The 17,124-nt window shown below is 37.0% G+C and overlaps 2 protein-coding genes across 2 annotated transcripts in view; both read left to right on the top strand.

The window, feature by feature from the left end:
• Window positions 1-16,311, top strand: part of LOC122966678 (nuclear GTPase SLIP-GC-like) — a 50,723-nt gene extending 34,412 nt beyond the window's left edge. The window contains exon 25 of the mRNA XM_044330946.1: window positions 15,372-16,311. The gene's annotated coding sequence lies outside the window, so the exon portion shown is untranslated. The remainder of the gene's footprint in view (window positions 1-15,371) is intronic.
• On the top strand, window positions 1,164-16,311 carry LOC122966677 (nuclear GTPase SLIP-GC-like). The gene is made up of 24 exons (XM_044330943.1): window positions 1,164-1,415; window positions 5,505-5,586; window positions 5,929-6,044; window positions 6,274-6,321; window positions 6,444-6,473; window positions 6,717-6,750; window positions 6,931-7,020; window positions 7,421-7,514; window positions 9,726-9,942; window positions 10,061-10,276; window positions 11,605-11,811; window positions 11,917-12,092; window positions 12,355-12,448; window positions 12,533-12,620; window positions 12,812-12,933; window positions 13,272-13,445; window positions 13,549-13,703; window positions 13,871-13,988; window positions 14,215-14,323; window positions 14,408-14,541; window positions 14,771-14,852; window positions 14,989-15,070; window positions 15,159-15,223; window positions 15,361-16,311. Exons 2-23 carry the CDS (start codon window positions 5,520-5,522, stop codon window positions 15,199-15,201), a joined length of 2,496 nt encoding a protein of 831 aa, XP_044186878.1. The 5' UTR covers window positions 1,164-1,415; window positions 5,505-5,519; the 3' UTR covers window positions 15,202-15,223; window positions 15,361-16,311.
• Window positions 16,312-17,124: the final 813 nt, after the last annotated feature.

Genomic DNA, 17,124 nt, shown 5'->3' with positions numbered 1-17,124 from the left:
TGCCATCTTGGAAACGGACGTCGAGAACACGGATAGACTCACATGCACTAACATGCACACGCACATGCGCTAAAATGCACGCAGGGCAGGCACAGCCAGTAAAACAAAGAACAGAGAAACTCTGATAACAACACACACAGATAAAGTGTGATGTCATTCACTGCTCAGGTCGCCATTACTCCACTATATCCTAACACAACAAATAGTTGTTTGCTGACATCCGGTGAGGCTCAATGTCATTTATTGGACCTTTTAGCAAATCCACATTTTAATAGTCAGGATTGTGAACGGTAGTGAAGGCCTTTTTACAGTGTGACCAGCCCACTCTTCAACCTCATAAGACCTCAAATCTGTTCTCTCATTCAAATATATCTTCAGAGATAAGCTGACAATTGGACTATAAAAGTGAGGTCAAGTTCAAAGACACGTCTTTCTTCCTGCCGCTTTAAGTGAACTGCTTTTCATATGAGTTTGTATGCAGATGTTTAGTGTGAAGTCTGTGTGCACTGATTCTAACAGAATAAATGTATTTGATATGGTATACTTTGAAATAAACCTCAGTGGGTCACATTTGAGTCAGTAAGATTATTTTTAGTAACATTCAACACAACTATTATGTAACTTCTTTACAACTCTTACACACTTTTTTCCAGGATTTCTTTTATTCCCCATTAACATTGTTACCCATAGGTATTTAAAAATGTCCTCATATTTAAGAACTTCAGTCCCACTTTAAGTTTACTATTGATGCTGCTTCTGGCCTGGCATCTGAACTGATGGTTATTAGCAACATAATTATTAATGCATTAATAAAGTTGGCCAAAACAGAAAGCATGGACTGGGCCAGTGAGCTGTGGCAGGAAACAGCATCAGCAGAGTGATATATAAAGATATAAAGTGTTATACAGTGGGTTCAGAAAGTATTCAGCCTTAACTTTTTGCACACTTTATTGTGTTTTACATTTCATTTTAAATGGGTAAAATTGCCATTTTTGTCCATCAATCTACACCAAATAACCCATAATGACAAAGTGAAAATAGGTTTTTAGAAATTTTTGCAAAAATATTTAAAATCAAAAACTGATATGTCTCATTCATATTAAATATTCAGACCCTTAATTCAGTACTTTGTACCCTAATCCTTTGGCAGCAAGTACAGCTGCAAGTCTCTCCAAGTTTTGCACACCTGGAATTGGGCAGATTATTGAATTCTTCCTGACAGATCCTCTCAAGCTCCATCAGATTGGAAACTCATGAAAAATGCGAGACGACCTTTCTAGAGCCAGTGCTTGGTTTGTCTGTTCTGGGCTCTGAGGTTACAGAGTGCACTGGTGAGAGGTGGAGACAATATAAAAGGAAGAGCTCCAGGTACATCAAGCAGTCATGTTAGTGCATTGAAGAGGAACAGACAAAATGTAAGTATACTAACTTTATGCATTATCTTCACAACTGAATATATTACAGAGAGACTGTAGTTAAACATAATGTGTAGAAGTCTACTTTCTATTTTATCACTGTTTTGTATTGATAATCTAATCAATAACATGTTTTTGATTTAAGTGAAACACTCCATGATTAAACTTTGGTGTAACCGACATAAAACTGAAAGCCATACTTAAATCTGAACAGTATAAGTAGACTTAAAATGAGAGTGTTAGTGATGGGCAAAAATGAACGAACGAATCTTTTTGAACGAATCTTTTTAGTGTTCAGCCTGTTGAACGTACCGAGTGCTTATGAGTCCCGGACTTTTCCCGCTCATACCGCCCACCCCCACTCACTGTTATCGTGGGGTACTGCTCACACTGCCTGCCTGCCCGCTACGGTGGTGCAGTCGCTCAAAACATGAATAAGCACCAATGAATGAGCTGGAATCATTGTCGAGCCAGCCTGGCAGCTACCCACTGAACGAGATCAAATGAACCGCTCTCTGTGAAAAGAATCGGCCCGCCCATTACTATTGAGTGTCTTTCCTTGTTCTCTTCATGTACCCCTAACCATCGACTCCAAAGAGCACTAATGCTTGCTGAGTGTAATTTTATTACTTTTAAAAAACGAATTATTTTGTGTATGAGTAGGGCCTGAGCCCAAAGGGCGAAGACCCTATTGTTTTTCGTGTGTTTGTTTCTTTCTTGTTATTCTTTCTTTATTAATACGCCACTTTAACTCTAAATTTGACCCCCTAAACATGCTCAAAAACTCACCAAAGTTGGCACGCACATCAGGTCTGGTGAAAATTTTGATAAAATGTAAAAATTAACCCACAAAGTGCCAAAATGTGCTCGAGAGCGCCACCTATGTATCTAAAACGGCCGCCACGGCCCGTAGGAATGTCGTAGAGAGATCGAACCAAAACTCAATTATTCGTCTCATCAAGCCCTACAAATCATATGCTGACACCCCTGACCTAAATCCAACAGGAAGTCCGCAATCTCAATTTCAAAGTACGACTTTGTGCCAATTTTGGACCTTGAATAAACGCTATCTCCTCCCAGGGCGTTAATGGTATCGGCTTCAAGACCTATCAGCCCAGGTCTGAAAACATCTACATGCCTGTGACAGAAGCCCTTGGACTGCGCCACACTCCAGTTACTTAGTGTTTCTACACATCCGACAGCAGTGCTCAATCCTTACTTTTTTTTCAAGGAGTACATGTGGTCCTAAATGAAAAAAATCAGGAGCACATATATAACTTTAGGAGCACACTGAAAAATGTTCAAGTAACAGTTTCTTAAAGAAAACAATTCATTACATACACATTTACAATTTATCACATAAATATTTAAACTCTTTGTGTGTGTGTGTGTGTGTGTGTGTGTGTGTGTGTGTGTGTGTGTGTGTGTGTGTGTGTGTGTGTAAATCAAAATTTATGTTGTTTTAAGGGGTGCTCAGTTATGGCAAAAATCATAATCACAATTATTTTTGTTCAATATTGAGATCATGATTATTTAACATGATCACTTTTTGACTGTCATTTTTGCCAGTTGCCGAGGTTGATATATGCACATATTTTTTCCACTTGGCTGAGGAGACTATTACACATGCAACCATATATTGTACTAATGATCAAGAAAGACTATAGCCTATATGAGGGAAGAACTTTAATGCTGAGCTACTGAACTCCAGTCTTCCTAAGTTCTTCCTTCATATATTGTCTTTCTTGATCATAGTATAATCTATGCTTGCATGCATAATAGCCTCCTCAGCCAACTGGTAAAAATATGTGTATATATCGGCATTGGCAATTGGCCACAATGAGTTGGAAATATCAGTTTGTTTTACACACAAACTCATCAAGGGTTTTCAATTTACTAATTGAAATTCAAGTGAATGGGCACAAAACTTGCATGATTTTTATGACACAGGTGTGAGCAACACAGCCATGTCTCACCCTGCAGAAAATTCTCATCCTCACACAATTGAGATTTGATGTTTCGCCATGACAGAGGAAGTTGCTATAACTTTATTGTAAATGCTCCAATCTGCACCAAACTTTACATGGTTGATAAGACTCCCGGCCTGAACGCGTGTACATGACAATATTCTATCAGTGATGCGAACTGGCTGAATAGCGCCCCCTACAAAATTTCAGTAAAGCAGCCCCAACAGCAGGCAAAATAGTGGACAAAGGAAGTGATGTTCATCTCCTTCTTGCACTGTCTGAAAACAGCCCGGGTCTGAAGACATCTACATGCCCGTCACAGAAGCCCTTCGATTGCGCCGCGGCCCGACGTGCACAAGTGCGCGAAGGCCCGTTCAACACTGCTTGCAGCTTTAATTTTAGTTTATACTTTTAACCCACAATGTCTGTAAAACCTTTCTGTCTTTTATCGCAAAACTGAAAGGTTGAGTGGAAGGCAGTGGTTGACAGTAAAAGGATGCTAAACTAAACATAATGTAAATCTCTTTTCTTTTAACCTCTTGGAGTGAAAATTTGATTTCATAACAGTCAAACAAGTTCAGATAAAGAGCAAGAGCAGGCTTGTTGTGATTTGAATTGAGAGAGAGTAGGTACTGCTTCCAAATGAATTGGGTTTATACAGCTCATGATAAAACTTTACAGCCTACATGTAGCATTGAAGTGTTTGTTGCTGGAAGCACCAGCACCAAGTCCAAAGCTGCCTTTGTGACCAACTTTTACAATATTTAGGCCTACAGTAAGACCCAAAACTGAGAAAAGAGAGCAGTTACAAAACAAACATGATAAGCTGTCTTTTGTTTGCATTGTGGTTTGTAGCTTTCCACCCACATCTGTTGGACTCCTGAACCTTTAACCGTCTAACATTCATGGCCTAGATGTAATAGGGATTGTGATTTCAGAGGAATCAAAACTACACACAATGCCTGCATTAGTTTCTGATTTGAGTTTGCCATAATCCGTTTCATTCAAGATTCAAGATTCAAGAAGTTTATTATCATATGCACGGTAAGCACAGATGGTTATACCGCACAATGAAATTCTTGCTTTGCTAGTCCACCCTTTCACTTAAAAAGTGTAATTAAAATTCTATTTTAAAATTAAAATCACAAACAAAGTATATAAGTTATATATAAGTTACATGTAAAGCACAGTATTGTGCGAAAAAGAAATGATCCTGATGTGACAGCAGGTCATAAAAATAAACTATGCATTATTGCTTATTTTGCAAATAACGGTGTAGAAAAATGTTCATAAGGTGCACTATGTATGCTGTCTTCACTAAAAGTTGTTGCCAGCAATGTACTTTTCAGCTATACAGCCAGCTTAACATTATATTCTCCAGCATTGCATCAAGGATCAGCAAGGATCAGACAGGTTGATATGTTTGGCAGGATTTAATTGAGGAAAATATGTAATATGTAAGACTGAAAAAGAACACAAAATACAAGCAAGTAAGTACCTTTTTAAGTACTACATAATATCTCTAGTACACCGATAGAGAAAAGATTACTGACATAAACCCATGTGAACAGGTGCTTAAAAATATGTCAATATGTGTAATAAAGGATGAAAATACAACAGTAAATGTCATTGACAAGAGCACCAATGCCTTAACTGCCAAACACTAATACATCCATGTAGTTAATAATAACTACAATAAAGTAACCAACATCAAAAATACTGCACTTAAACCCGAGAAATAGTAACATAACATGTCAATATAACCTTCCCTCACTTCCTTTTCAAAGCAGCTATTGGGAATCAACACTAGGTGGTACTAAAGAACATACAAAAGAAACCAATACACAGATTCCAAGATTTTAGTTGAAGTTTTTAACCCACATTGTCTGTAAATCCTTTCTGTCTTTTATCACAAAACTGAAAGGTTTTTGAGTTGGTGATCCTGATGTGACAGCAGGTCATAAAAATATACTATGAATTATTGCAAATAACAGTGTGAATACTGGTCATAAAAATGACCACTTCCTTTCCTTCAGTTGCATGTTATTGATCATAACTGTCTCAAATAAAGTCAAGCAGTAATGACTGATTAAAGCATCATAATTGTTTGTTTACCTTTCAGTTGCTGTTCTCAGACATGGATGACTTTGTTTGTAACAAATTGACTGAATGGGGTCTCAGTGAGTGGATAGATCGATTTAAAGGTAAAGTATAACCCTGCTTCTTTGGTATGAGCTACCAATACTGAAAAATCAAAATACCTACTACAGACAGAAAATACTGCAAAATTGTTCTACTGTACACAACTGACATATTAAGTTAGCACAATGAGGGTCTCAGTGCAAGCAGCACTGAAATCAAGGTTTGAATGTGACTGAAAATGAAATTAAAATAATGAAAAAAATATAACATAACCACACTAGTAGCTCTGATAGGTTCTATTTCCATCAAAAATGTAAAATGAATATCTGTAGTCACACATATTTCACTCCTAATGAAATATATATCTGTATGATTAAGATTCAACTGAATATTTTTAATTACAGATGAAGAAATTGACAAGGAAATTCTTCTTCACTGTCTTGATGATCAAGAAATTGCTAACTTGATTCCAAAAACGGGACCAAGGTCAAAATTCAAGAAGAGACTCAAGTTGTTGAAGGTAATGTTCTGCACTGTGAAAATACTTTACACAAATGTATTTGGTCTCATAATTCTCACTAGTGAAGATTCACAGTATTACAATGTACAGGAGGAGGGAACTGTGTTAAAAGTTTTGATGATGTGTACATATAGATTTAAAATATCTCACTGACAATCATTGCATTCATTAGGAATTTATGAATGCTCTTTACAATTATGGATTTTAAACTAGTTTCCTTTGTCACCAGGCAGAGCAAAACACAACGAATCTGGAAACAGACAGTGATTCTACTCAAGTAAGTTGAGTATAGTGTTGTGATTTTTATTTCGCTGTCCAGTTTTACAGTTTCATACAATTATGTATCATATGCCATTTACTGTATTATGATAATACACATTCTATTTTAAATATCAACAGGAGCATGAAGAAGCAGCTGACTCTGATCAGGTAAAGATGACATTGAATTTCATAAGAATCTAATCAGGGAATGTGCCTCTCTTCTTCATGCATATGCATTTAAGGCACTGAGGTGTCATACGGCAAAGTCATCCTCAAAGAATTGTTTATTTGGATCACAATGGCATCATTTGTTAACACTTTTTGTGGGGTGTTCGTGCCAGATTAGATGCAAACATAACTGCAAATCTCAGTATGTGAATTGTAAAAATGTGTTTTCATGTTCATCTGCAGGTTTTGCCCTCCACCAGTAACGCAACTGTTAATGGTGAGAGACACAGTATCTAATTAAATACCTGTTGTGTTCATTGATGTTTTCAATGGATGCCTGAAAGGCAGTAATATTTTGCTTTACCAAACAACTATACTGAAACCAAGTTTTAATAATCGAGAGGAACATGTAACAAACTCTTTCTGGTTTCTGTTTCAATATAAAAAATCTAATTAGGGAAGAGAAAGATGGCCCCTCAGTGTGAGTCAAGCAAATGGCAATCACCAGCTAAACGGCGTTGTGACACTGCACTGGGAACATATTCAGGTATTTATATGACTTGCTAAACAATGGCAACTTACTTTAAGTTAAAAATCTTTATGTATTGAAATTTCCTAGAGGCCTATAGCACATTTCATTTGCTATACTTTATCTTATCTATGTTACACATACATACATTACAGTAGTTACACATGTATAGTATATATATCTCAGAAGTTCTATATTCAAGCAAATGTCATGACAATGACATTTAAACCCAGCTACCCTTTTATTCTTTGGTAAGTGGCCTTGGTATAAACTGATGATACACTCTTAGGGACCCTAAATTGTACTACATCTTCTTTTCCTTCAATTTTGTATATCAAGACACCTCACTGTTCATTACCACTCAATGGATACACTGGTGCATGATTCCTGCTCACTTAATCTTATTTTTCTCTGACAGAACGCATCATATTGTCTGATGTGAAAAACATCATGACATGTGTTCACAATAGACTATGTAAAGAAGACAACACAAGGCTCAACGCTTTCCTGAAGTAAGTATTAAATAAGTTTTCCATATTCTATGTTGTATGGGCCTGGTTCCACCGCTGGCCAGGTCTCATTCAGCTTTGGTCTGTCTTGGAAACTTTTCACATCCTTTCTCAATCACGGACTCATCTTAAATCAACAGAAGACAAAATATATGGTTTTCAAGCTGTCATTCACCCTTTAAATATAACTGTCATGTTATGGCTTGCAATGTGGACCCAAACGCAGACACAGACTAGAGTGGACATGAAAGAATAATGGCTTTATTGCCAGGGAAGTGGGGAATGGAGATGGATGGAGTGGGGGTGAAGCAGGCTGAGGCAGAGGACTGGAGGGCTGAGATGAGTGAGGGACAATGGCAAGGGCTTGCAGAAGGGAGCAGGTGGTAGTGGGTTGGAGAGCAGGCAAGCAGGCAGGCAGATGAGTTGCGGTCCAGGAGCACTTGAGAGAGAAACAGCAGTTAGCAATGATACCAAACTTGGAAATATCACTGTGAACAAGTGAGAGGCCTGAAGCATAAGCTACCACTGGAGTAGATACAACTATCTGGTGATGAGTGGGTGAAGAGCTGGGGTGGATATACTGCAAGCTGATGAACTGATGAGAGGCAGGTGAGCAGACTGGGAGAGGTGATGAGCTGATTGCTGACAGGAGTGTAGAGCTGGGAGCCAGGAGAGCCACGCCCAGGCCCACACACACAGGGTGCATCCCAAGTCTCTTAAATTGCATCCACGTTTCCCTCACTTGCGACTTTTCCTTGCGTCTTAGTCCCTCCCATCGTGGATGCAAGGAGAGGCGCAAGGAAACCAAGCGAGGAGCGAGGAGCGAGGAGCAAGGAGCCATAAAATAAGAGACTTGAGATGTACCCACAGTAAGATCAAGACCCCTGCTTAGGCAGTTTCTATTGGTCAATGACACAAATCAATGGGTACGTCTCAAGTCTCTTATTTTATGTCTCCTTGCTCCTCGCTCCTCGCCTGAACCGGAAGTTGTTCCTGATGCGCCATTTTGACGAGCCTCCCAAGTCTCTTATTTTGCTCGAAGGAGCGAGGAGCGAGGAGGGATCACTGAGGAGCGAGGAGCAAGGAAACATGAGAGCAGACTTCACGGAAGTCTTTTACCGGCCGACACGCCCCCTTATTGGATATCAGTTATTGATTGGACGCTGCAGCTGATCTGACTGATCTGATACATCACTGCAGTTTCATACCGAGATGGAGACAGATTACAGATTAAATTTAAGTGTATCATTTCCAAGTTTTATGTTTATTTATATATTCATCATATAGTTAAAAATCTTTTAATTGTCGATCTGATCAACAAAAGCACCATAAACAATTTTCTTCATTTATTAGAAAGATTTTTTTTCATGATGTTATTTCCTCCATTAAACGGTTTCTTGCTGACAGACAGACTCTTCCTGACTTTAACTTTATCCATAATAACATTAAAGACATTTATATTTTACATCATGTATTGTCATTTCCATTCAGTCACATGTGAGGCTGAAAATTCCTGAGTGTCGGGTTTGATATGAGTTACATCATTTCCATTTGCCCTGAAACATTTAGCCAAATACATATTTTCCAGTGTTCAGAAGACACTCTGATCATATTCTGGGTTATTGAATGATGAATTCACTATCAGGATTATCAAAAAATACAGATGAAAATGATCAATAAATAGTATAAAAGCATTCTGCAAGTAGAAATGGTTTCTACAGCTGTTAAAGTCGACTGACAGCTGATCCAGCTGTGATCAGCTGTTGCCGTCATCAGAAACGGACGTCACTTCACATGACGCTTCAGAGGAGAGCACGTCTCATGTCTCTTAAAACAAATTTCCTCGTTTCCTCTCTCCTCGCTTGGTTTCCAAGACGCAAGTGAGGGAAACGTGGATGCAATTTAAGAGACTTGGGATGCACCCAGAGTGTCAAAGTGTACTGAAGCTGAATTCGGTGTGAAAGCACTGCAAGGATTGAAGAAGAAAATGAAAATGATGTCACCCTTGAGATTACTGCTGAATAGAAAAGCTTATATGTGTCATTCTGAAGGGCACATAGTCAAACGACGTATTTGGTCGTTTAATTTGGAGAACTTGTTGAAAATGTCACTTCGGATCTGTTTAATGCTGGTTTGGTCATTGCCTGTCTAGCCACACGTTTGTATATTTTCCAAATTAATGTCTTATCCCATATTTAAACTCTTGTACAACAGGGTCAAAATCCGTGATTTGGAGACAGACAAGAGGGAGCTGATTGGTGTCTTTGGTAAAACTGGGGCTGGAAAGAGCTCCTTGATAAACGCCATCATCGAGGAGAAGAACCTTTTGCCCTCTGGAAGTGTCAGTGCATGTACCACAGTCATGATTAAGGTGGAGGCTAATATGCACAACCAAAAGTATGAGGCTGACATTGAGTTCATTACAAAAGAGGTAAAATGAGCTAAATATGTTCACATGCAGCTAGTTAAAATGTATGTTGCTGGTTACATTACATGTTATTTAATTAAATTGAATATGTAATTAATGTCAATATAATTTCTTTTTTTAGGAGTGGAGAGATGAGTTGTGGTCCTCCTTTCTTGGGAATAATGCAGATAAGGAATGGGAAGATGATGATGATTATCGTGACATTGTTGAAAAGCTGTCAGCACTATATGGAGAAGAATGGAAAAACAAATCCCCTGAAAGCCTCATGGACAACAAATATTTCAGAGAAATCCCAGAATTTCTCAACTCTAAGAGGAAGATTTTGACATGTGAATCAGTGAGTGATTTATTTAAAGCAGTGCAAGTTACTTAAAAACAGTAAACTTGATTAATATGTCCTCAATAATTACAGACCCATATCAAATTGACCCTTCATAGGAAAATCATTCATCAAGAAAATTGTCAATTAAATTAATTTAAATAACTGCTTTGTACCTACCTGTTTATTAAGGTCCTGAATGACATTGGCATGAACACAGAGTCAGATAATTAATATACTTGTGTAATTAAATCTCAATCCTGCTTTTGATCCGATTGATCACTCTTTGTTGAGATTTCTGGTAATGTTCTGAACTGGTTCAAATATGTAACCTTTATTTAATGGGGAATCTCATTGAGATCAAAATCTCTTTTGTGAGAGAGACCTGAGTCAGCAGAGAGAGAAAGAAAACAAGCATAACCAGGCATAGCAAAAGGGTAATATGGACATACAACACACAGACAAACCAATAAGACAAACAAAAGCACCTACAGCATCAGAAAGATCAGGCATCACTAAATAGACTTGAGGTTAAAAAGTTTAAAATGGGTTTGTGGAATGAGACACTCGAGTTTTAAAATCTTCTGTAATTCATTCTGTTTCTATGGTGCAAAGAAGTGGAAGGTGGTCTTCCCAAGTCTAGTATTTACTGGAAGGGTAACTAGAGTTAAACAGTCCTGAGATCTGGTCTGGTGAGCAGTTGTTTTGAATTTGAGAAGAGAAATTATATACTTAGGCAGCTTTTGCAGGAGATATTTATAAATAAAAATGATATTCAGGACAGGAACAAGTTTATCTCCAATGAGAGCCTTACTTCCAAACAAGTCAGCATAACCTGTGAAGTACCACAAAGATCAGTGCTCGGCCCCTTTCGGGTTATCTATGGTCCCTTTTTACAAAAACAAAAGATCAATTTCTATACTTACACTGAAAGTACTCAAACCTACATTCCTGAGTCACTGGCTGGCTGTGTCACATTGACCCACTTTGTCAGTGCGTTGACAAATTAATGGCTGGATGCACCAGAATTATCTCTTGCTGATAAAAGTTAAAACTGAGGTGATTGTCTTTGGTGCCCTTAATGAAAGACATAAAATTCTTGCAAACGTTGACTCTTTATCTTTAAAAATGTGAGAGGTCAGATGTTTTGGTGTTGTGTTGGACTCTGATCTGAATTTTAGCAGTCATATTAAATCAATTATAGGGTTACTCTTTCATCATCTGAAAAATGTTGCTAGTGTAACAGGAATCATACCCAAACAGGATCCCGAAAAGCTGATCCATGCATTCATCTCAAGCAGGTCAGGACTAAGCTGACAATGTTTAATGTTTTATATCTATTGCAGGCCAAAGAGCTATCTGCAAAATTTGTCAAATATACAAGAAGTGACTCGAAGGAGGGAGCAGGTAAAGAAGTAAAGAGGTGGTACTGGCCACTGGTGAAGTGTGTGACTGTCAAGGTGCCTAATAATGAACTTCTTCAGCATGTCACACTTGTGGATCTTCCTGGAAACGGGGACCGAAACAAGAGCAGAGATAAAATGTGGAAAGGGGTAATTTATTCATATGCACTACTGTTTCATGTTTTACTGTTTTTATCTGCAACATTACAAAACACTGATTAAAAGTCTGATGAATAATTCATGATTGACATTCAGATTGTTGGGAGTTGCTCTGCTGTGTGGATTGTGACTGACATTAATCGAGCAGCAGCAGAGAAAGAACCCTGGGAGATCCTGGAAAGTGCCTGTAACCTCATGGGAAATGGTGGCGAGTGTCGGCAAATTCACTTCATCTGCACAAAGTCTGATCTTATTGAAGATATGGATCATCCGTAAGTGATTTAAGATGCCAAAAGTAGTATATATAATAATAATATAACATCCAAATGCCATTTGTGTGACGTGTGTGACGGCCAGGAGCACAAGCAAATGTACACACAGTATAATGTTGTCACAGCACGCACAACCTTAGTCTGTAATTCTTTCTTTTCCTGGATAGATCATCAACTATTATATTGTTGTTGCCTGTACATGTTTTCCTAATGTGTTTCAAATACTGTATGAGATCCCACTGAATACAAATTTTTTTTATAGTTCAGCAACTGATGTGCGTGCACTCATATTGAAAAGAAACATGCAAGCCAAGGAAGAAGTCAGCAAAGAATTCAGAAAAAACGCCCAAATTAAGGTGAGTTAAATAGAATGACAGAAAATCAAACACAGAGAGTGTCTCCAACTGCAAACCAGCCTTACAATCAACTTTATTTTTCAGAAACACTTCAGTGATGACTGTTTGAAAGTGTTCACAGTGAGCTCCAAAGAGTTTCTAAAAGAAAAATGTCTAAGGCCAGATGACACTGGTAGGTGAAGTCTCCATACATGAACACTTTGTGGATAACAGAAAATGTATCAAATACATGTTTGTTTTATTTTACTTTAACCATTTTAATTCAAACAAGAATGGCTGATTTTATTTGATCATAAAATGTGTATAGTAGTATTGATCTATAAAATTAAATGTGTGAGATGCGAACTTTCCAATTTGTTACAGAAATACCCAAACTTCAGGAATTTCTACAAGACCTCAATGACTGTCACTCAGAGACATTGAACTATGTGTCTGGAGCTTATGGGATTCTCTCTCTGATTCAAGGGGCCAGATGTAGAGAAGTGGTAAGATCAAGCAATAAAAGACTTTAATTGTCATTATTTCAGAAAATAATTATATAGCAAATAAGTAAGCTCAAGTAAAATGTGCTCAGATTCACTATAAACATGATAAAGTCATATGACAGACTTCTTAAATCTATGTGGAGTAACTATGTTTTGATGCCAATTAAACACCGAATCCCTGAATTTTGCTTGCTGCAGAGAGGCTACATAACCACAGTAATTAGACGGTGGTCATCCTCAGAAACATATCATACATAAAAAAGAAATAACACATACTGTCTTAAACAGAAAATATAGTTTCATTCCTTTTAATACTGAAATTTTTGTGCTTTATTCAGGGTCGCCAAAAAGCGGATGTGTGCTCAGACATTGAAGAAAAGATGAGGCAGGAACTTGATAAAGTCAGGAAACCCATGGAAGAGGCTTGTAAGGCTTTCGTAAAATGCCTTTGTGACGGGGTTGAAATATCAAAAAGTTCATGTGAAAAACTCTTGAAGTTCTTACGTCCACATGTACGTATCTGAAATATAATTACATGAAAATAACACATTTTTCACCTCATTTAAATATATTAACTGTCTTAAAAGTGTTTCTGTTGTTTCTGTTTTGTTTCAGAGGGTATCAGGTCGTGGTTTTCACAGAACTCTGAAGTGTGTAGTTGAGAACAATGGCGCCTACAAACCAAAAAAAGGGAAAGAAATAAATGTCAATGCGAAGTTAGCGTCATGCCTGACTGACAGCATTGATGAGAAATTCAGGAAAACCTTCCCGTAAGAAAAGACATAATGAGGAAACCCTTCGTGGGCTTATTGTAGAAACTATGGGGGATGTTTACTTTATTTTAAAAATACTAACTTATGTAATATTATAATATATACAAATTCTATTATTAACTTAAAGTTTCATGTGTATAACAGTTTAACTCAACATGTTTCAGAAATGAAGGAAATTGTGGACCATTCAACGGGGTCATCAGTGCATTTTCACTTGACACAGAGAAGCTGATTCACAAGTACAAAGATGTCAAACTGCAGCTGATATTTCTCAAGACAGAGGTAAAACATGAGAAGAGTACCATCTTATCTCAGCTGTTAACAAATACAATTCAATGCAGATAAAACTAATTTTATTTTAGTTGTTTAAAACTGGAGATGCCTTTTGGAAAATGAACTGCTGCTCCAAAGCCGACTCTGCATGTCGACTTTCGATTTAGCACTCCTAGATGAACAGAAAAAGATGAGTTTTCTTTGTATTATCTATCTGTTATGTTCTCTCTATTAGGAGGGAAAAATTAAGACAAAACTCCACAAAATCATCCGGGATGGTAAGAAAAAAATCTACAACAGTCTGACAGAGACAATAGAGGAAATCATGCAAGAATGCTACACAAGTAAGAAAGGAGATCATGACATACATAACCTGACACTATTATAGAATCATGCAGAAAAATTAACAATTTTCTTTTTCATTGTAGAAGCAGCAAAATTTAGTGGAAAGGACAAACTGAAAAACATGAGGGACACTGTTGAGAGGCACGTGTATGATTCAAAGAACACCATGTTTGAGCAGGCTAAAGATGCTATGTTGGCCCGGATGAGAAGATTGAAGGTGTGTCGCATTGTATAATACAAAATATGGTGATAAGAGTTAACAGTAATATTTATTTTTACTAACAGACAGAAACATACAAATATCTATGTAGCTATTTTATGACCATTTTGCCCAGTCTGAGCAGCCCTCTGAACTCACATTTAAATAGTTAGATTTCATATGATTCAATACATTTTGCATAGAGAAAATACTTGGCTGTCTGACAAAGATTATGATGCTGAATTAGGAGTTCATCTTGAAGATACTGGAGGAAACTATGCAGAAATCAATTGACCTGTCACTCAAGACGGATGACTTCTCAATCCCAGGTAAAGGGAACTTATCAAAATGAGAAATATACATGTAATTGTTTTAAAGTAAATCAACAAATTTCCAATAATGGGATTAATAATACATTTGTTTTATACTATGCCTTTTTGTGGGTTTTTGTTTTTGTTTTTTTAGATTTTACAACAGAGCTTGATATGGTGAGGCTATACCACAATGATTTGATGGGCAGCCCAGATGAAGAAACATCAGTAATTTGGTAAAACTTGTTAAAATGCTGTTTTCAAAGGACCTGCATTATGAGCTTTTCTTGTTATGAATAATGTTAACAATGTTTTTAATTAAAGCATCACAGATCCACCCGGCCCAACAGCTGCAGTACAACTGTAAGAGCTGAGATAATTGTGTGCAGGTATGTTACAGTGAAACCAATGATCCAATGTGCTCCTCACTACTCACAGTCCTCTCTTAATGTATAAATTCTTTCTAAGAAAGATGTTTAGTAATGGATGACGTGACAGCCATACCTTGCTGTTTATCTTGTTGTAGGTTTCCTTGGTGGAGAAAAACAGCACAGGCCTGATCACCCACTGAAGGTTCCTGTGGACACGCTGATGGACGACATGAGGCCTCTGGATTTGCTCTCAACCATTTTTAGCAAGTTATTATCCATTTTTTCATTGAATGTTGTTTTGATGTGATTATTTTAATTGTTTACTTAATAGTTTGAATAGCATGCAGAGACTTCTTATTTTCTTGGAAATGTGACCAGAGAGAGATGACATGCAACAAAGGTCCTTTGTCAGATTTAAACCAGGGACGCTGCGATATATGTTGTACGTGTCTTAGCTGTAAGACCACTATGAGTCTCTAGAGACATTTTGTTTTTAAGCTTTGCCTGTTGTTGAATATATTTTCATGTTTTTGTCCATGGTTTTATATCATGAGTTTAGTGTTGAGTGATCAGAATGAAAGCACTATGATTTCAATGATTTGATGGATGTATAAATTGAACCTTGAACCTTGAATACAGTGCATACTGTAGGTTGGATTTGACATTGACTTTTTTCAAAGACTGTTCTTCGTGTTGTGTTCAAGGACAAAATTTATTTCTATGTGTCTTCATATTTGAATATAGAGAAAAAAGTGGCATCTTACTCATTCACTTATTTACTATTTTTTCATTGTTTTTCATACTTTAACATAAAAGTCTGTCTGCACTGATTCTAATTGGTATTTGAAATGGTGTACTTTCCAATAAATTAGTTCACTCTTGAGTGCAAATGCTTCATGTTTGCTATAGAAAGCATCTCTCGATTCTCCTCTGACATCAGTTTTGATTGTAAGATTGAATACTGTACACGGTTTTACTTTTTGTATCGCAAAACAACAGAATCCGATGAATGGTCATTTTTTTGTGGAAAATTAATCTAAACCTGTGTTTTATACAAATTTGCAAAATTAGCTAATAAAATAAAATAAAAAGACATACTATGAGAATCACTCTGCTGATTGACTTGATTTTAAGATGTTGTACGTCATCTTTTAGTGAAGAATTGTCTCACTGGATCAGTGTTGTTGACTGTAGGAAGTGGATAATGAATGGGATCATCTGTTTGCCCTTTTTGTAGACTCCATTTTCCAGGGTTATCCGGGCTCATCCCAGACTGCATGAGTACTTTCAGGCAAATTTCAGTATGTAGATTGTAAAGATATGTGCTCAATCCAAAGTAGCCTGTTAGAGGACAAAGCTTCATGAATAGAATTTCTTGATCAAATACTGTTTTAAGATAAAATATTCATGTTCATCTTCAGAATCAGCCATCCACCAGCAACACAAGTGATAACAGTGAGACACACGGAGAAGAATATAAAATTATCTAGTGCATTGATGTTTCTCATTTGCATCTTGCTTTGACTAAACAATACAATAAAATATAGTTCACATATACACATGACTTTTGTGTATCAGGACTTTTCAGGACAGGAATTTTTTTTTACCAATTCTTCTTTTGGGGTATAGCGTCAAATCTAGTTTGCATAATTAGTTAGCATCACCACAGTTGACATTTTAACCAACATGCTCTTAACCTTAATCTTAAAGCACAGTTTTAATACAGGAAATAATGAGTTATTGACACTTTTTAATTAGGTGTGATTTAACACAAATAAAAATTATAGTAATCAATTTACTCAAAGTTGCAATAAACATGATTCAGCCACTAGATGTTGCACTATAGCACCAATATCTCAGACCTAAACAAACGTGTATGTTGTTCACTCAATAAAGTTGGAGAAAAAAAAGCTGACAAC

The sequence above is a fragment of the Thunnus albacares genome, chromosome 17, assembly GCF_914725855.1.
Source record: "Thunnus albacares chromosome 17, fThuAlb1.1, whole genome shotgun sequence".
NCBI classification, from domain to species: Eukaryota; Metazoa; Chordata; class Actinopteri; order Scombriformes; family Scombridae; genus Thunnus; species Thunnus albacares.
Note: the sequence above shows the minus strand (reverse complement) of the source record. Positions and strands in the feature narration are given on the sequence as shown.